At 42.4% G+C, this 22,192-nt stretch overlaps 1 protein-coding gene across 1 annotated transcript in view; it reads left to right on the top strand.

Moving 5' to 3' along the window:
• Window positions 1–1,585: 1,585 nt before the first annotated feature.
• The window catches only part of LOC143484526 (uncharacterized), a 27,874-nt gene continuing 7,267 nt past the window's right edge, over window positions 1,586–22,192 (top strand). The window contains exons 1-18 of the mRNA XM_076983302.1: window positions 1,586–6,483; window positions 6,843–6,929; window positions 7,104–7,297; window positions 7,428–7,522; window positions 7,621–7,751; window positions 8,358–8,482; window positions 10,893–11,010; window positions 11,211–11,426; window positions 12,265–12,435; window positions 12,587–12,724; window positions 12,849–12,898; window positions 13,101–13,233; window positions 16,527–16,606; window positions 17,045–17,165; window positions 17,532–17,722; window positions 19,628–19,718; window positions 19,874–19,997; window positions 20,180–20,361. Coding sequence (XP_076839417.1) covers window positions 1,663–6,483; window positions 6,843–6,929; window positions 7,104–7,297; window positions 7,428–7,522; window positions 7,621–7,751; window positions 8,358–8,482; window positions 10,893–11,010; window positions 11,211–11,426; window positions 12,265–12,435; window positions 12,587–12,724; window positions 12,849–12,898; window positions 13,101–13,233; window positions 16,527–16,606; window positions 17,045–17,165; window positions 17,532–17,722; window positions 19,628–19,718; window positions 19,874–19,997; window positions 20,180–20,361 — 7,068 coding nt within the window. The 5' untranslated portion in view covers window positions 1,586–1,662. The remainder of the gene's footprint in view (window positions 6,484–6,842; window positions 6,930–7,103; window positions 7,298–7,427; window positions 7,523–7,620; window positions 7,752–8,357; window positions 8,483–10,892; window positions 11,011–11,210; window positions 11,427–12,264; window positions 12,436–12,586; window positions 12,725–12,848; window positions 12,899–13,100; window positions 13,234–16,526; window positions 16,607–17,044; window positions 17,166–17,531; window positions 17,723–19,627; window positions 19,719–19,873; window positions 19,998–20,179; window positions 20,362–22,192) is intronic.

A 22,192-nucleotide genomic window follows, 5' to 3' on the forward strand; every position in this document is an offset into this window, starting at 1 on the left:
ACTACCACCACCCCATCAACAACCTCTACTGCTAGTACCACTACCAGCACTACTCCAGCGTCTACCACCACCCCAACAACAACCTCTGAAGCAACTACCACTATAAGCACCACTCCAACAACTACCACCTCCACATCAACAACCTCCACTGCTACTACCACTACCAGCACTACTCTTTCCACTACCACCACCCCATCTACATACTCTGCTGCTACTAACACTGCTAGCACTACTGCTACCACTACCTCCAGCCCATCCACATCCTCTGCTGCTACTACGACTACTAGCACTACTCCAGCAACTACCACCACCCCATCAACAACCTCTGAAGCAACTACCACTACCAGCACTACTCCTTCCACTACCACCACATCTACATCCTCTGCTGCTACTACAACTGCTAGCACTACTCCTACCACTACCACCACTCCATCAACAACCTATACTGCTACTACCACTACTAGCACTACTCCAGCCACAACCACCACCCCATCAACAACCTCTGAAGGAACTACCACTACCAGCACTACTCCTAACACTACCACCACTCCATCAACAACCTCTGCTGCTACTACCACTGCTAGCACTACTCCTACCACTACCACCACCCCATCAACAACCTCTACTGCTACTACCACTACTAGCACTACTCCAGCCACTACCACCAGCCCATCAACAACCTCTGAAGCAACTACCACTACAAGCACCACTTCAACAACTACCACCTCCCCATCAACAGCTTCTACTGCTACTACCACTACTAGCACTACTCCAGCCACTACCACCACCCCATCACCAATCTTGCCTGCTTCTACCACTATGAGCTCTACTCCTACCACTACCACCAAGCCATCAACAACCCCTAATGCTACTACCACTACCAGCACCACTCAAACAACTACAACCACCCCATCAACAACCTCTGAAGCAACTACCACTACCAGCACTACTCCTACCACTACCACCACCCCATCAACAACCTCTACTGCTACTACCAGTACTAGCACTACTCCAGCCACTACCACGACCCCATCAACCACCTCTGAAGCAACTACCACTACCAGCACAACTCCTTCCACTACCTCCAGCCCATCTACATCCTCTGCAGCTACTACCACTTCCAGCACTACTCCAGCGTCTATCACCACCCCATCTACATCCTCTGCTGCTACTACAACTGCTAGCACTACTCCTACCACTACCACCACTCCATCAACAACCTATACTGCTACTACCACTACTAGCACTACTCCAGCCACTTCCACCACCCCATCAACAACCTCTGAAGGAACTACCACTACCAGCACTACTCCTTCCACTACCACCACCCCATCTACATCCTCTGCTGCTACTACGAGTACTAGCACTACTGCTACCACTACCACCAGCCCAACAACAACCTCTACTGCTACTACCACTACTAGCACTACTCCAACCACTACCAACCCATCAACAACTTCTGCTGCTACTACCACTACCAGCACTACTCCTACAACTACGACCTCCCCATCAACAACCTCTGCTGCTACTACTACTTCCAGCACTTCTGCAACAACTACCACCTCCCTATCCACAACCTCTATTGCAACTACCACTACCAGCACAACTCCTAACCCTTCCACCACCCCATCAACAACCTCTGCTGCTACTACCACTACCAGAATGACTCCTACAACTACGACAACCCCATCAACAACCTCTGCTACTACTACCACTACCAGCAATACTCCAACTAATACCACAAGCCAATCTACATCATCTGCTGCTCCTACAACTACCAGTTCTACTGCTCCCACTACCACCACCCCATCAACAACCTTTACTGCTACTACCACTACCAGCAATACTCCAACCAATACCACAAGCCAATCTACATCCTCTGCTGCTACTACCACTACCAGTACTACTGCTCCCACTACCACCACCCCATCAACAACCTTTACTGCTACTACCACTACCAGCAATACTCCAACCAATACCACAAGCCAATCTACATCCTTTGCTGCTACTACCACTACCAGTAATACTGCTACCACTACCACCACCCCAGCTACATCCTCTGCTGCTACTACCACTACCAGCACTACTCCTACCAGTACCACCACCCCATCAACAACCTCTGAAGCAACTACCACTACCAGCACTACTCCTACCACTACCTCCACCCCATCAACCACCTCTACTGCTATTACCACTACAAGCAACACTCCAACAAGTACCACCACCCCACCAACAACCTCTGCTGCTACTACCACTTCCAGCACTACTGCAACAACTACCACCACCCCATCAACAACCTCTACAGCTACTACCTCTACCAGCACTACTCCTACCATTACCACCACTGCATCAATAATCTCTACTGCTACTATCACTATCAGCACTATTCCTACCTCTACCATCACCCCAACATCATCTACTGCTCCTCCCATTTCCAGCAAAATCAAAACACCTTTGACATCATCTACTGCTACCAGCACTACTACTTCCACTACCACCAAACCATCAACAACCTCTACTGTTACCTCCAATTCCAGCACTACTCCTACCACTACCACCAAAGCATCAGCAAACGCTACTGCTATTACGAGTACTAGCACTACTGCTACCACTACCACCCGCCCAACAACAACCTCTACTGCTACTACCACTACCAGCCCTACTCCTACAACTACGACCTCCCCATCAACAACCTCTGCTGTTACTACTACTTCCAGCACTTCTGCAACAACTACCACCTCCCTATCCACAACCTCTATTGCAACTACCACTACCAGCACAACTCCTAACCCTTCCACCACCCCATCAACAACCTCTGCTGCTACTACCACTACCAGAATGACTCCTACAACTACGACAACCCCATCAACAACCTCTGCTACTACTACCACTACCAGCAATACTCCAACCAATACCACAAGCCAATCTACATCCTCTGCTGCTACTACTACCAGTTCTACTGCTCCCACTACCACCACCCCATCAACAACCTTTACTGCTACTACCACTACCAGCAATACTCCAATCAATACCACAAGCCAATCTACATCCTCTGCTGCTACTACAACTACCAGTTCTACTGCTCCCACTACCACCACCCCATCAACAACCTTTACTGCTACTACCACTACCAGCAATACTCCATCCAATACCATAAGCCAATCTACATCCTCTGCTGCTACTACAACTACCAGTACTACTGCTCCCACTACCACCACCCCATCAACAACCTTTACTGCTACTACCACTACCAGCAATACTCCAACCAATACCACAAGCCAATCTACATCCTCTGCTGCTACTACTACCAGTACTACTGCTACCACTACCACCACCCCATCAACAACCTCTGAAGCAACTACCACTAGCAGCACTACTCCTACCACTACCTCCACCCCATCAACCACCTCTACTGCTATTACCACTACAAGCAACACTCCAACAAGTACCACCACCCCATCAACAACCCTTACTGCTACGACCACTACTAGCACTACTCCAACCACTACCACCAACCCATCAACAACTTCTGCAGCAACTACTGCTACGAGCACTACTCCAACCACTACCACCAACCCATCAACAACTTCTGAAGCAACTACCACTACTAGCACTATTCCAACCACAACCACCAACCCACCAACAACCTCCGCTGCTACTACCACTTCCAGCACTACTGCAACAACTACCACCACCCCATCAACAACCTCTACAGCTACTACCTCTACCAGCACTACTCCTACCATTACCACCACTGCATCAATAATCTCTACTGCTGCTACCACTATCAGCACTATTCCTACCTCTACCACCACCCCATCATCATCTACTGCTCCTCCCATTTCCAGCAAAATCAAAACATCTTTGCCATCGTCTTCTGCTACCACCACTACCAGCACTACTCCTTCCACTACCACCAAACCATCAACAACATCTACTGTTACCACCAATTCCAGCACTACTCCTACCACTACCACCAAACCATCAGCAACCGCTACTGCTACTACCACTACCAGCACTACTTCTACCACTACCACCACCCCATCTACATCCTCTGCTGCTACTACGAGTACTAGCACTACTGCTACCACTACCACCCCATCAACAACTTCTGCTGCTACTACCACTACCAGCACTACTCCTACAACTACGACCTCCCCATCAACAACCTCTGCTGCTACTACTACTTCCAGCACTTCTGCAACAACTACCACCTCCCTATCCACATCCTCTATTTCAACTACCACTACCAGCACAACTCCTAACCCTTCCACCACCCCATCAACAACCTCAGCTGCTACTACCACTACCAGCACTACTCCTACAACTACGACCTCCCCATCAACAACCTCTGCTGCTACTACTACTTCCAGCACTTCTGCAACAACTACCACCTCCCCATCAACAACCTCTGAAGCAACTACCACTACCAGCAATACTCCAACCACTACCACCACCCCATCAACAAATTCTGAAGCAACTACCACTACCAGCACTATTCCAACCACAACCCCCACCACCACATCATCAACCTCTGAAGCAATTACCACTACCAGCAATACTCCTTCCACTACAACCACCCCATCAACAACCTCTGCTGCTACTACCAATTCCAGCACTAATCCAACAACTACCACCACCCCATCAACAAATTCTGAAGCAACTGCCACTACCAGCACTACTCCTTCCACTACAACCACCCCATCAACAAGCTCTGCTGCTACTACCAATTCCAGCACTAATCCAACAACTACCACCACCCCATCAACAAATTCTGAAGCAACTGCCACTACCAGCACTACTCCTTCCACTACCACCACCCCATCAACAACCTCTGCTGCTACTACCAGTTCCAGCACTAATCCAACAACTACCACCACCCCATCAACAAACTCTGAATCAACTACCGCTTCCAGCACTACTCCTATCACTACCACCACCCCATCAACCACCTCTACTGCTACTACCACTACCAGCACAACTCCTACCACTACCTCCACCCCATCAACAACCTCTGAAGCAACTACCACTACCAGCACTACTCCTACATCTACCACCACCCCATCAACAACCTCTACTACTACTACCACTGCAAGCACTACTCCAACCACTACCTCCACCCTATCAACAACAACTGAAGCAACTACCAATATCAGCACTACTCCTACCACTACCACCACCCCATCAACAACACCTACTGCTAGTACCTCTACAAGCAACACTCCAACAACTACCACTTCCCCTTCAACAACCTCTATTGCTACTACCACTACAAGCACTACTCTGCACCCTACTGCCACCCCATCAACAACCTCTGAAGAAACTACCACTACCAGTACTACTCCTACCACTACCTTGACCCCATTTACATCCTCTGCTGCTACTACGAGTACTAGCACTACTCCTTTCACTACCACCACCCCATCAACCACCTCTACTGCTATTACCTCAACAAGTAAGACTCCAACAACTACCACCATACCATCAACAACCGCTACTTCTACTACCACTACCAGCACTCCTCCAACCACTACTACCACCCCATCAACAACCTCTGAAGCAACTACCACTACCAGCACAACTCCTACCACTACCACCTCCCCATCAACAACCTCTACTGCTAGTACCTCAACAAGCAAGACTCCAACAACTACCACACCATCAACAACCCCTACGTCTACTACCACTACCAGAACAACTCCTTTCACTACTACCACCCCATCAACAACTTCTGAAGCATCTACCACTACCAGCACTACTCCAACAACTACCACCACCACATCATCATCTACTGCTCCTCCCATTTCCAGCAAAATTAAAACACCTTTGACATTGTCTACTGCTACTACCACTAGCAGCACTACTCCTATCACTACCACCACACCATCAAAAACCTCTACTGCTACTTCCACTCCAAGCACTACTCCAACCACTACCACCACCCCATCAACAACCTCTACTGATACCACCACTCCAAGCACTACTCCTACCATTACCACCACCCCATCAACAACCTCTACAGCAACTAACACTCACAGCACTACTCCTATCACTACCACCACCCCACCAACAACCTCCACTGCTACTACCACTACCACCACTATTCCTACCTCTACCACCACCCCATCATCATCTACTGCTCCTCCCATTTCCAGCAAAATCAAAACAACTTTGACATCGTCTACTGCTACCACCACTACCAGCACTACTCCTAGCACTACCTCCACACTATCAACAACCTCTACTGCTACTACCACTAGCAGCACTACTCCTACCACTACATCCACCCCATCAACAACTTTCTCTATTTCTATCAGCACTACTCCTACCACTACCACTACCCCATCAACAACCTCTACTGCTACTACCACTACCAGCACTACTCATACCACTACATCCACCCCATCAACAACCTCTATTGCTACAACCACTGAGACCATCAAAACAATGACAATCACCCATGCCATCAGTTCTACATCTACGGTTAGTACCACCACTACACACAATTACTACTTTAGAAAATTTCTACCATTAGCACCACTTAACTTTCTACTACCTTTCCTACCACAACCAGAGCTTCTGTTAAGACAGATAAATGGGAAATCCACATCCACAATACATAAAACAGCCAGACTGTACACGTTAGTAAAAAGAAAAAACGAATATTTCTACATCTTTTAGGAAAAACCAATAACAAGCACCATTGCTAGTTTATCTACAAACACCAATGTCAACACATTCTTCTTCCTCCAATATACTCATCCCCAACATCTTCTTTCAGCAATGTTTCCCCCCACAAATGTTACTTCTGACATCTCAGAAACCATCTCTTCTATTTGTAGCTGTCAAGTTCCAACACCATTAAGAATGGGTCAGACCTGTGCACACTCCTCAGAAACTACAGCCAAGCCATCCTGTACCTGCAGATGGTCTGTGTCTAACTTTCTACTCCATGTGTCTCAAGCTTGTTCCTCATTCCTGATTTTTCATCATCTCATCATTGTTTAGTGCAGTAATCCATGTTTAAATTTTCAAACTTTAAATTTTTTTTCTTTCTATTCCTAACTTTCTCTCTCTTTTACTCTCTGTTTCTCTCTCTGCAGCATCCAGTTCAGTCTCCAGTTCTCGCCAGACAGACGTTGGTGTGTGTGTGGCCTTTTGCTCTCAGTGTATCATCTCAGGTTGATGTAAATCAGTGGTTTAATGTCTATCTGGCTCACTACCTGCCCTACCTCAGCTATCAGCTGATCAGACCTGATCAACTCAACAGCGCCTCCTGTCTGTCATACAGGAAACTGTACGTTTTTATTTGATATAGCATAAACTGCTTAATGTATTGACCCACCACTAGACCTAAACTCTCATCGTCTCATCAACTTTTACACACACGTGTGTGTGTGTGTGTGTGTGTCTTTGTGTGTGTATAGAGTGTCAGTCCTGGGGAACAACTATAATTTCTCCAACACTGATTTCACCTCAGCTGATGTGTACAAGTCTATAAAGGCTTATCTGACCAACAGCAGTAAGAATGGTTACAATTCACTTTCTGTTTATTGTTTTATGTTCATGTTTTAGAAACAGTACTTATATTGTGTGTGTGTGTGTGTGTGTGTGTTGTAGGTGGCACTCCTCGCTGTTATAACTCCTCAGATCCCAACCTGAACTCCACCGCCTGGTTCACCAACAACATCGGACCTTTCATCACCTTCATGTCTCTTAGTGACCTTCAGACATTTGTGTCAGACAGCCAGGTAAGACACACACACACACACACACACATACACACACACATACACACATACACACACACATACACACACATACACACACACACACTCACAGACACACACATACACACACACACACATATACACATACATACACACACACACACATACACATACACACATACACACACATACACACACACATTCACATACACACACACATACACACACTCACATACACACACACACACACATACACACATACATACATACACACACACACACACACAGTCAGGTGACATAGAATCCCCATCAATGGTTGTGTCTGACAACCAGTCATGAAGATGAAAAAGTTGTAAGCAAAGGCAATTCTTCATTAGCTACCTACCTTAGAAATAGGGTGAGATGTTTCCTCATCCAAGAGAGAGCCATTGCTCCTCCATGTAGAGGAGCCAGTTGAGGTGTTTCTGGCATGTGGGCCAGATGCCCCCCCCCTCCCGTGAACCTCCCTGGTGAGGGGTTTGAAGCATGCTGAACTGGGCCTCTTCGCTTGGGCTAATATAAATGGATGGATGCATGAATGGATGGACATTGTTCTCATAGCTAAATGCATGTGTTTGTGTTTTGTAGATCAGTGTGTTTGCAGTGAATCCAGACAACCTTCAGTTGTTCAGCACTCCAGGAATTGCAGCCAACGTTACTGCACATTACATGGCACGGCTATTTGCAACGAATCCTAAATTCGACCCTCTCAGGTTATACACTACACACATTGTGCACTACATACAACATAAATGATATATTATACACTACAGCACAGTTATACACCCGGAATCTTCAGTTCCTTCAGATTATACACTACACACATTAGCAATAAAAAACAATAATTTTAGAATGTTTATAATGTGTGATATTGGAATACAAAAATAAAAAATATCTATAAAAGACTTTTTATATCAAAATGAGAGGCATGACACAGTCATGTTTAGAATGTTTAATTTTGTTTATAATATTTATATATAATAATAATAATAATATGCTATATTTATGTAGATTGTTTCACAAACCCAAGGATGCTCTACATAAAAAAGACTAAGGAAAAGTAAGAAACAATAAAGAAAGATTGGAGTTGAGATTTCAAAGTAGAGCAGTGGTGAAAAGATGAAGAGGAGATGGTAGAACAGTGGTGAAAAGATGAATAGGAGACAGTAGAACAGTTGTGAAGTGATGAAGAGGAGACAGTATAGCAGTGGTGAAGAGATCTGAGATGGGTCTAAAGTTAGATAACACAGAAGGGTCCGGGGTTCTCCAGACTAGGTGTGACAACAGCAGGATTTAGAGGAGAGTAAACAGTGCCAGAAGAAAAACAGATTCATCAGTTGTGAAATTGGAGCAGAAATGAGAGGCAGCAGGTCCAGTAAGCAGGAGGAAGAAGAGGATTTAGTAAGGATATCAGTCACAGCAGAAGGATCAACTAAAGAAAAAGGAGAGAGACACTGATTTGTATTTAAAAGAGAAGCGTGAGATGCAGATGAGGTAGTGAGAGTGGAAAAAGCTGATAAAGGTAAATTTTATTGTGAAGGGAAATAGGGATCTTGGTTGGAGCAGCATAGCTATGGTACTGAACAAGGCTGAAGGCTTACAGGCCTGAGTCTGCTATCACTAATGATGCTGGAGTAGTGGGAAGATCAGCCAGTGTTTAAACTTGACCTGCTCATTAAAGAGGATGAGAATAACAGAAAGTCCAGTCATTTCATGAAGATGGTCAAGACACCTAACTTCAGCCTTCATAAACCTGAGCTCGGGAGTAAACCATGGTGAAGCATGTATAGCAGGGATATGTCTTAAGAGGAGCAAAACGATTGAGTGTGTTGGATACAATAGTTACAATGTGAGAAAATGAAATGAGGTGTGGAGAGGGGAGGCAGTGGGGCGAAGCTTATGGAAATAAAGACTTTTAGAAGCTGACAAACTGAATTGACATTCAATAAGCTTATGATCAGTAAAGCCCACATCTACGGTGGCTGAGAAAACCCATCATGCTGCAAAAGAAAATCGCACTCCAAATAGACAAAGCAAATTAATCAAAATCACAACACATACACTACATATCGGAAATGCGCTGTAAATTCAGAAACGCTGAAATCCAGTCACAACACAATGGCAGTGGGCCACAACACAACTGAAATGTTTCTGTAATTATTTTAAGCAGGGACTGTAGTTTTTGAGCCAGAAAAAAGATTTGTGTAATACAGTATTGTATTACGTTGAACAGGACTTAAGTAGTAAAGTTCTTTAAATGGAGCTAAAAAGTGTCTAGATACCCAGCTAGCTACATTTGAAGAGCATTAAGCTAACCAGTGATATAAGCAGTGACTGCCAAGTGAAAAGTAAGAGATTTTATCACAGGTCATTTAAATGATAAATATGTTTCAAAACGCTTCCACAATATAGACTAAACATGACCTGGTAAGAGTCATTATATGGTACCTGGTACAGTATCTCATTACATAGAATGGGACTGAATTAGTAATTAGTAGAATAATTAATATAATTAGCTCTTTAAATGTAGCAAGCTAGCTAGGTAATTAAGCTTAGGTAATTAAAAGGATTTAAGCCTTGGTTATAATTTAAATAGAAAAAATTATTTGTATATAATATAAATGTCAATACTTTTTGTCAGCAAATCAAAAATTGTGATTATAGTTTACAGGGAATTCCATAATTTAACATAATTGCATTGATAAAAGTAAATTTGATGGAACCAAGCTGCTTACCAGAATGTTTCACAAATGCCTTCATGAATTTTAATTGTATATGTTGCAGTTTGTGCAGAAAGTCAATGTTGTATATGTTGGCAGTGAGCATGTTGGTGTTTATTCAGTGCCTTGTCATCCTGAGACTGGATGACTGCAGTTTGGTCCTAGTCGACCTTCCCCACTGTGTCATTAGACCTGCACAACACATCCAGAATGCAGCTGCATGTCATACTTGTTATCAGGAACCCAAAGTTCTCCCATGTCACCTCCCTGTTACAATCCCTCTACTGGAGCCCTGTAGTTGTCCTGCTTCAGATGTTAAAAGAAAAAGAGAAAACTGTTCTATATGTGCATCTGTCTTATCTCTGCATGGCTGTGTGGCTCTGTGTGGGGTGTGTGTCTGCAGCTTGCCAGCCAATCTCCTGTGTGCGACACCTGCTTCTGCATTTGTGAATCGTCCAGAATCAGAAAGTAAAACCATCCTGAAAGTCCTCAACAACAGCTGCACTACAATTAGTTTAGAGGTAATCAAACATGCAACAATTAGTTTAGAGGTAATCAAACATACAACAATTAGTTTAGAGGTAATCAATCATGCAAAAATTAGTTTAGAGGTAATCAAACATGCAACAATTAGTTTAGAGGTAATCAAACATGCAACCTCTCACTACCCTTTGATTTGTGTGAACAGTCTTGTCAGTTACCCATAATTCTCTCTTCACAGGTCACAACAGCGCTGGTAGCAAATTTTAACTCCACGTTAACCACAGACACTATCCAGTCACTTGGCACACAGAACATCGGCCTGACCGAGGGTCAGATACTGGCCGCGAACCCAAGCGTCATTAACAGTTCTATATCCACTCTCAGTACAGTCACAGGCTGGAATCAAGGTCAGGTCAACGACATCATTCAGAGGGTCACTAATTCAGGGTATCAGGTAAGTGTAAACTATGTGAGACACTCTACACACTACAGTAGTGCCTGTAATTAATTCCAGAACAATGCCCACAACCAAAACTCTTTTGTGTTAATGTTCAACCTAAGACTCCTCCACTTGCCCTCCTATGGGTAGTCTTTTTCCTTCACTCTTAGCTGTTCCTAGATCTGCACTTCTCTGGATGGAGATGTTTGATGTTTGATGATGTCCCAGTTTAGCAGGGAGTGCCACACTTTGACTTTGGGACTTCCAGTCCATGCTCGGCCCAGATGGTGTTCCATATATTTCATATATGATATATGATGTGGTTTTTCATATATACTCCTGCTATATAGCATCCTGCTGTGATATGCTTGATTGTCTCAAGGGCAGAGATTGTGCCTGGGGTCCTGCCTTGTGCTGTAGATCCCCGTCTGTATTGACGTTGTGTTCAGAGTTTGTTCCTGGGCTGCTATGACTAGTGTCTAAGTGCCTTCTTTCAGTCCATTGGTAGGATTTGTTCTGAGTAGTAGCTCAGATGCTCACTAGTCCTCAGACCCCCTCCTTCCACTTATTGTACAGTCTCTGAGTGCTGGACTTGGGATGGAACCCTCTGTGCATTGTGGTGGGTTTCCTTGTGTTTATGTCAGTGTCATTTGGCCAACATTTTATGCTAGCAGGATATATGTTGACTGGTAGTGTTGATAGCCCAGATGGTGTCCTTCACATTCAGGTGACATCTCAGGACTTACCTCAGTCTCTGTAGGTATTTGACTGTAGCTCACTCAACTTCTTCATTCTGAAGGATGACCTATTGTACTTTGTTGATCTGTGTTCTGATTGGATGGTGTTTTGACAGATCAACAGTGCCTCCTCCTTGGTGACTCTGGGCACGCTCATTGGAGGTGTTTCCACAGCAACCATGTCCAGTATTCCATCCTCTCAGCTTCAGATTGTATCCCAGAATCCAACATTCATTAACAACATTCTGACAGCACCAGTGATTCTGCAGGAGACGTATGTTCGGAAGGTACTTCAGATGAGACACACACATTCACAATAATAATCTGCCATTAGCTATAAATATAGGATTTAAAGCACTGTACAAAATATAAAAAAAAAACAACTTAAAGTATTTTGTTATTCTAGAAAAGGTGATATGCTAATACACTTTCTTCTAGATTGTCTCTATAAATGAGCCTCAGGCAGTGGTGAACGTTCCAAACGCATTAGCAACATACATCCCACGTGTGATACTGGCATCACTGGACACTGTTAACATTTCAGTTGTGAACCCAAAGAATTGGAATCAGGAACAGGTAAGATAATACATACCGTTTTCATTTCTTTTAAGGAGTCTGCTGTTATGTGTATGAAATGTATGTATGTGTATGGAAAATACATTAATACATAAATGCGTCATTATTGTTTTGCTTTTTCTAGGCTCTTGTGCTTTTCTCTGATGTGGTCAGTGTCAGTAAAAATGTAGAAGAGTGAGTTAAATAACACACTCTGCTGCACAGTATATACACACACACACACATACACACACACACATAACCTGTGTGAACATGAAACATGTACACAAACACAAATAGTTCCATGTGTCCAATAAATGTTGCTATATGTAATATAATTTTTGTATGTGATTATAAAAGCAAAATATTTGAAGTTTGTGTGTGTGTGTTTCTGCAGATTGTCAGATGCAGTACTCCAGGGGTTTAGCTGCACCTCAGCTCAGGCTCTCCCTGTACCAAAAGTCATACAGGTGGTGCAAGCCTGTAGACCACAACCAGGCAAGAGCAAGGTCCCTCTGCAAGAGTCACAGGTATACAGGCGGACATTTAACCAGCTAATATTCTACATTAAATGGAAATGCCATTTCATATCAGTAATTATGTACATTATCAGTTGTAAGAGTGTAAGAGTGTTAGTATAAGAGACCTTTCATGATTAACATCACTTCCAGTTACAGCACGCTGTGCACACTTGTGCTGCCGCTTCTAACTGGATTATTTATTTATTTTTTCTTTTGGCATATTTTTCATATTTTGCTCGTCTGTTACTGATTTATTTTGTTTTGCCAAAGCTATATGTCATATCCATTATCCTGGATTACAAACGTTTCACTCGGAGTGAACTGGTGTCGGTGAGCTTTTGTGTTGCTTGCGCTTTACCTCTTTTGATACGAGCTTTCTCTGCTCTGATCCACACCTTCAGCTGCTTCATTCTGGGTGAGCTTGCACTCATCCTTTATGATTTATGCTGCCAGCTTTTCAATCTGTATGGTTGTGCGGAGCTACCCTGCTGTTCTGATTGGTGTTTGGTTAGCGGACCAGCTAACGTAGCTTTGTGAGGTTACTGAGCGCTTTATTCTGACGAACATATTGAGTGCTTCGCTCTAAAGCTCTCACTGAAGGGTCTGATCACTATATTTTAATAATTACCCATCATCTAAGATTTACAATCGGAGTATGGCGCTTACATACACAACAGTGCAACTCAGAAACCTCTGTATTCCATCCTGTCTGGACAGTGCTACATATAAATTATGTCAGTTACTTGGCATCATCCGTCGTCCCCGTTATATCCACCGTGGTTCCAGATCTCGTCTCATCATTCATCGCTCATCGGACTCTACTATTCCTGGACCAATTGAAACAGCCGCCCTACAACTACTTGCTGACTACGAAGTGTAAACCGGGATCTTTTATGTACTCTACCCTGCATCACATCTCTGGCTTCGTCAAAATGCTACGAAACAACAACTAAAAATAGTCTTGGACTTGTATTACTGAATTGTCGCTCTATCACAGATAAAGCTGATGTTTTAAATGATCTCATGATGGACAATAACCTCAGTATGTTTTTTCTCACCGAGACATTGCAGCCACCAGACGATTATCTTCATTTAAATATTCTAGCATCTACTGACCATAAATATTTAGCTAAACCTAGACCTCATGGGAAGGGTGGTGGGCTTGCTGTTGTTTTTCACAGTACACTTAATATCAGTCTCTGTGAATATCACAAGGAAGTTTTTTATTTATTTATGGCACTGAAACTGATCAGATCAATTTCTGTCATGTTCTTGCTTATCTATCGTCCACCAAAGTCTTCTACCAACTTCTTCTCTGAGCTCTGTGAGATACTTACCCTGGCCAGCTCTACATGCCCAGCTCTAGTTTTGCTAGGGGATTTTAACCTTCATGTTGATGCTAATAGCTCAATAACATCCCAGCTCTAGTTTTGCTAGGAGATTTTAACATTCATGTTGATGCTAATAGCTCAATAACATCAGAGCTTGCTGCCGTGCTGAACTGTTTTAACCTAACACAACATGTCTACTTTCCTACCCATCTCCGTGGTCACACGTTGGACTTGATCTGCTCCTCTGGTCTGTCAGTTATTGATATAACAGGATCGTTTGGTGGTGTCTCTAACCACAAGCTTATCAAAGCCACAATTAACATTATGGTTTCTCATCGCTGTGGTAAATCAACAGTATCATACTGGAACACAAAAGTTATCAATCCTGTGACATTTAATACTCTTCTTCAGTCTGCTCCTCTAGCTTCCACTACACTGCTGTCCTGTCCCGATGAGATTTTGTCTGTTTACAATCATACATTGTCTGAAATAATGGATCAAACTGCTCCTATGAAGGCTCTCCGCTCTTGCCCATGGTTTACCCCAGAACTCTGTGTTATGAAAACCACTGGCCGACGTCTGGAATGACGTTACAAAAAAACTGGTCTTTCTGTTGACCAATTAGCATACACAACCCACAGGCAGATCTACAGCTCCAATTAGCAGACACAACCCACAGGCAGATCTACAGCTCCAATTAGCAGATCTACAGCTCCAATTAGCAGACACAACCCACATGCAGATCTACAGCTCCAATTAGCAGATCTACAGCTCCAATTAGCAGACACAACCCACATGCAGATCTACAGCTCCAATTAGCAGATCTACAGCTCCAATTAGCAGACACAACCCACATGCAGATCTACAGCTCTACTTTAAAGTCCGCTCACTCCACCTATATCTCTTCAGCTATTAATACGTCTGGTAATAGACCCAAAGTTCTCTTTGCTACCATTAATAAACTCACTAAACCTCCATCATTTGATCATGTTAGCAGCACAGAACAGTGTGAAGAATTTCTGGCATTTTTAAAAAACAAAATTCATGAAATATACCAGCAGTTTCCATCTTCCCTTCCACTTATAGTTAAGAGTGATAGCTACATAAATCCAGAGCACGATGCTTTACCTTCTCTCTCACTGAACCAAAATGAAATGTAAATGTGCCGTATTTTTGTCAATTGTGATGTTTTTACACCCCAATTGAAATTTGTCTTCCACTTTTAACCCATATGTGCAGTTAGAACACACACACACACTAGTGATTACTAGGGAGCTGTGGATCACACGTGCCCAGAGCGGTGGGCAGCCCTAGCCCGGTGCCCGGGGAGCAGTTGGGGTTAGGTGCCTTGCTCAAGGGCACCTCAGTCATGGCCTTAGGTCTGGGAATCGACCCCACGACCCTCCGGTCACAAGACCAGTTCCCTAACCGCCAGGCCATGACTGCCCAGGTGATACTGGTAAACTCATGACTAAATCAAATGCTTCTACCTGTCTCCTTGACCCTTCCCCAACTTTGCTTCTCAAAAAGTGTCCTCTAGCTTTAACTACCCCCATATGACACTTCATTTATAGGTCTCTTCTTACTGGTCATATCCCAGGGCCCCTTAAGACAGCAATTATCACTCCCATCCTTAAAAAATGAAATAAATGTATTTATTTATTTAATTTTTATTTGGGTTTTTTTTTCTCTCTCCATAGGATATTTGTAAAGTGTTCTTGGGTACTAGAAAGGCGCTATATAAGTTTAACTTTTTATTATTATTTATTATTAACTGATTGTGCATTAGATTGAGTCACACAGTGATTAGCTTACTCTGAAAAACAGGAACAGTGAAATATTAATAATGCTTAAGCAATAAAAATGTGTCAACACCAAATATGGTATATGGTATGTATGGTATATCAGAATAACTGAAAGAAGATGGCTGATGAAATAGTGGTGTGATTATTGTTGTGTTCTTTATTGTAGTTGACCTGCATGTACAACTATGTGAAAGATACATCTTTCACCTTCAGTGATGTCCATCCTGATATGCTTCTCTACTACAAGTGTGTAACACACACAAATGGACAAACACACATACACACACACACACACACACACACACACACACACACACACACACACACACACACACACACACACACATACACACACACAGATGTATGCAAATGAACAAACACACATGTCTGATTAAAAGATGTGATTAAAACATTAAGAATTAATGATAATGACACACAAATACACATCGTTAACATTCAGTACTAATGAGGATAACATACTAACACGTCCTTAACATGACAAATGCTAACTGGCAGTTGATGGAAGCACCATTTGCAATGAAGTACAAATACATTTGGTTAAATTTGTTTAGTTTATATAGCACTATCTTTCTTGTTTGCTTTTCTTGTTTATTGACATGGATTTGATTAATGTTATCTGTGTTATTTCTAATGTGTGTGTGTGTGTGTGTGTGTGTATTGTAGTTATTCAAATGTGCAGGACTGCAGGTCGTATTTCAGCGCTCTGGGTGCAGCAGATTTCTCTATTCCTTCCAGCTTCCTCAACATACAGAAAACTCTGTTCAAGAATGCACAAACCTGCCTGGTAAACATCACACCTCACTTTAATGACATCACACCTCACTTTAATGACATCACACCTCACTTTAATGACTTTAATGATAGATTGTAGCCATCTTGCAATATACTGAATAATTAATTATTTCCTAATGTCCATGTTCCAGGAAAGTCCAAAAATGTTTATAAAGGGTTTTATAACATCAAGACACACTCACTTTACAACTCACATTTTAAAATGTTTATTTTTTATAATGTGTAATATTTTAGCTTCACACATGCTGTGTTCTTTGTTCAAGATCACACATGACTGTACAATACACACAAGGACCATCAGTCAGTGTCTGTTCACACCTGTTCACACCTGTTCTGTACCTGTTCTACATCAATGCAGGGTATCTCTGGCTTCAGTTTGAGTCAGACTCAGGTGGGAATTCTGGGTAATATGATCTGCACAATAGACTCCTCCTACATCCAGAACTCTGACCCACTCATCATAGAGAAGCTGAAGAACTGTGGAGACCTGACTGCCTCTCAGGTCACGGGTATACAGATACTGCTCTTCAGTGGCAAAACGCCCTACGGGTGAGATTCAATTCAAGATTCCAAAAAACTTTATTGATCCCTATATGACATAAGAAATATAAATATGAAAATAAAAGTATATATAAATGAACTAAATATTGCAATAGAGAGACATTCAACTTTATGGAGATTGCCCAATATGATCGAAATGATCAGATGCAAACGAAAATCAAAGCTTTGTTTTAAATGTTATGTGATCTTTAACCTCTATGTAGTTTTATTCATGGAACCATTTTTGTGATCACTGACTACCTCCAGTAACTTTCCAAGCAGTTTTAACAACACTAGTGTGACCCCTGGTTACCTTAGTCGGTTACACTATAGTAAACCAACTCCAGATTTTACCTAAATAAGGCACACAGAAAACTATGAGGCTGATATATTGACAAATTTATTAACTATTAAAACCAAGTAGAAACCATGGGCAAGAATAAGAGCCATCAAAGTCTTCCCCAGGAGTATTATCTGGGCCTGGAGAAATTAAAAACCAGTATCCTTACTGATACCAACACTCAGGCAATTGACAGGGTAACAAACCACCAGATAGCCTAAGTAAAAGAGAATGAATAAATAACAATAAATACAAAACCAGAATAAAGCAACTACACAATCAAACAATTCACCTTAAAAATAAAATAACCCAACTGTGAAAAATGCTGGTGGGGGTGCAAACCCAAATCTCAAGAAGGCCGACCAAGTTATAAAACCAAATATTACTTTATTAAAAGGCACCAGATAAAACACTAGAACAACCCTGGGTTAAACGCCGTGGCTGAGGTCTCCCAAATCTAATTTAACACCATTAAGTATGTTTATTTAAGGCAGAGATTAATGAAGGGACAAAAAGAACTTCAGAGCATTTTCATGCTGGTTCCTGGAGCTCCCAATCTCCCTGCTTCAACGTGGGCTTCTCTCTCTCACACACACACACACACACACACACACACACCAGACCAAATGGCTCAACAATCACATCCTGGTTGTCTTAAAACACGAATTAAACATCTATAATGAACTTCTAATAAAATAGCACTGCACCATAAGCATGCCAACTTTCCGACCGGAGCTTGTGTTTGCTGCCAAGAGACCTACTTTGATTCGACCACGCACAAATATAAATAGTGTGAAGCAGAGATCAACCAGAAGGGCAGATATCAAAATAAAAGTCCACTTGTGCCTGCCCAGACCCTATACTGGCTACAGGAAGACTGACGGTAGCTACAGGCGGACAGCCATTTTCTAAATAAAAGTCCCTCCTAATTCGCACTCTTTAACTGTGTTGAAAGATTACCAAACCAAAATGAAATGTCATATCTTAGACTTATATCTAGTATGGTATAAATTTGAGTCCAGTCACTGCTGATCCATCCCAAAACTTCTAAGTCTCCTCAAAAAATATAATCTGCATCTTAAACTGTTCTACTTGCCTGGGTCTGCTGTATTGTTGTGACAGCGGTTTTGTGTTCAAATCAGAGGCTGAGATGGACACATTGGTGCGTCCTCATGGGTGCATCCTTCTTTAGGTTAAAAGAAAGACATAAAGCTCGGACGCATTTCTCTTTGTGTAGGTGTAGAGTGTGTGTAGGTGTAGTGTGTGTGTAGTGTGTAGGGTGTGTATAGGTGTAGAGTGTGTGTAGGTGTAGTGTGTGTGTAGGTGTAGTGTGTGTGTATAGGTGTAGAGTGTGTGTAGGTGTAGTGTGTGTGTATAGGTATAGAGTGTGTATAGGTGTAGTGTGTGTGTAGGTATAGTGTTTGTGTTGCCGTAGTGTGTGTGTAGGTGTAGTGTGTATAGCTCTAGCGTGTGCATAGGTGAATGTGTGTGTATAGGTATAGAGTGTGTGAAGGTGTAGTGTGTATGTATAGTTGTAGAGTGTATAGGATCTTACCTTGTGCTTCTGTCCACAGAAATCCCTCAACATGGAAACTACAGACACTACAGCAGTTAGGCAACCTGCCCCTCTACTTGAACACGGATTTCTGGACCAAATTTAGTTCTGTATGTAATTTAGTTATTTTGTCTGTTTATTTCCTGGTTTGTTGTCAGGTGTTTAGCTAAGGAGACTCTGGTCATTTGAAGGGTGTGTTCTGTAATTTCATTCTGTATTTATTTATCCATTATGTGTCTCTGTATGTGTGACTGCATTCTTGAAGATGGACAAAATGACATTTCTGAGGTCATTCATCCCTACCCTGAAGACACAGAACATTCCAATAACAACACTACAGAGATTATTCACTGCAAGCAACACAAATATCAAGAGTAAACGTGCTGCAGGTATCAGTGCCTCACAGCAGAAACACACATTTGAACACTGACACACAGGAACACAGGTTTACAAGGCTATGTTGTGTCCAGCTATATGTAAATGTCCTTACCAGTTTAGTAAAGGTCATTTGGTAGCATCATTTATCCAGTATAGAATAATGTAATTCATCTTTTCTCTCTGTGTCTCACAGGATGTACTGCAGGTGAAATTACAGAAGCAAACATTGCAGATCCATCATTCCCTGTTGGTTACGATTCAACACAGTTTGATTTGTGTCTCAGTTTAACTGTGTTGAAGAACAATCCAGCAGCCATCACTCAGAAAGTTGTGGACCCCAGCTTTGAGAGGATCATTCTTAACAAATTAAACCAGGTCAGCATTACTGAGGACATGATGTTGAAAACACTGAGATGCTGTATGTTAGGTTACATATAGATCTCTAACAAATACATGTGAAAATCTTGTCATAGACTGTGAACTAGTATTTCCCGTGATATTTGATTTTCAGTGAAAAGCAGGAAAATGTTTTACTTGGTTTGTGCTTTTACTGGACAGCAGAGTTTAGTTATTAATACCAAACACAGCAACACTTTTTTCTGCTGCTATGGAGACAAGTCAAACAGGAGAATTGGGAGGGGATTCCCTAAAAGTTGTAACGCTACACATATTTGACCTGTACATTTTCTCCTTATTTTTGATGTGAATTTAAATGTAAAATTAGACATTTAAATGTAAACATAGACAGTGCTGATTTTGACTGAAATCTGGAATTACATTGTTGTGCTTCAGGCATCTTGCTAAACTAGCATTGGCATTAGCATTAGCTTGTAATATTGAGTCTCCTGTCAAAACACAGACAAGAGTTTTCATCTCCGTGAGACATAATGAAACTTACTGGGATGTTGACATGGACCCTTATGGGTGTGTTCACATGGACCCTTATGGGTGTGTTCACATGGACCCTTATGGGCGTGTTCACATGGACCCTTATGGGCGTGTTCACATGGACCCTTATGGGCGTGTTCACATGGACCCTTATGGGTGTGTTCACATGGAGTCTTATGGGGATGTTCACATTTAGTCTTATGGGTGTGTTCACATGGACCCTTATGGGTGTGTTCACATGGACCCTTATGGGTGTGTTCACATGAAGTCTTATGGGTGTGTTCACATGAAGTCTTATGGGTTGTGATCACATGGACCCTTATGGGTGTGTTCACATGGACCCTTATGGGTGTGTTCACATGAAGTCTTATGGGTGTGTTCACATGGAGTCTTATGGGTGTGTTCACATGGACCCTTATGGGTGTGTTCACATGGACCCTTATGGGTGTGTTCACATGAAGTCTTATGGGTGTGTTCACATGGAGTCTTATGGGTGTGTTCACATGGACCCTTATGGGTGTGTTCACATGAAGTCTTATGGGTGTGTTCACATGGAGTCTTATGGGTGTGTTCACATGAAGTCTTATGGGTGTGTTCACATGGACCCTTATGGGTGTGTTCACATGAAGTCTTATGGGTGTGTTCACATGGACCCTTATGGGTGTGTTCACATGGACCCTTATGGGTGTGTTCACATGAAGTCTTATGGGTGTGTTCACATTGAGTATTATGGGTGTGTTCACATGGAGTCTTATGGGTGTGTTCACATCGAGTCTTATGGGTGTGATGATGATGATGATGATGATGATGATGATGGTAATACTTTATTATCAGATCAGATCAGAAATTTGTCTTGCATACACACAGTAGCTCCATTAACACATAGGCAACACATAGGACACAAACATTGTACAGTACGTATACCATTTACTCATATTTCAACACCTTTTAAAGTTATAGATTAAGTTCTTTGTTTAAATTAAGGATTGACTGATGTACAAAAGAATTCTTCAGTCTAACCTTATTGAACCTTGGAACACTATAACGCCGCCCCGATGGGAGAAGTACATATTCACTCTTCAAAACATGATTAGTACCAAAAATTATGTTTTTAGCCAGCCGCATTGTGTTGGTATGATAAGTGGTCTCATATAATCTTTCTAGAGGCTGACCCACAATTTTTGAACATATCTTAATCAAACATTTCAATCCTGACTTTACAGATATGGACAAGCAGTTATACCACACAGCATTGCAATACTGCAGAACACTCAAAATAACAGCAGTATAGAACAACAGGAGTATCTGTCGAGTAGCT

The sequence above is a fragment of the Brachyhypopomus gauderio genome, chromosome 20 (genome assembly GCF_052324685.1).
Source record: "Brachyhypopomus gauderio isolate BG-103 chromosome 20, BGAUD_0.2, whole genome shotgun sequence".
NCBI lineage: Eukaryota > Metazoa > Chordata > Actinopteri > Gymnotiformes > Hypopomidae > Brachyhypopomus > Brachyhypopomus gauderio.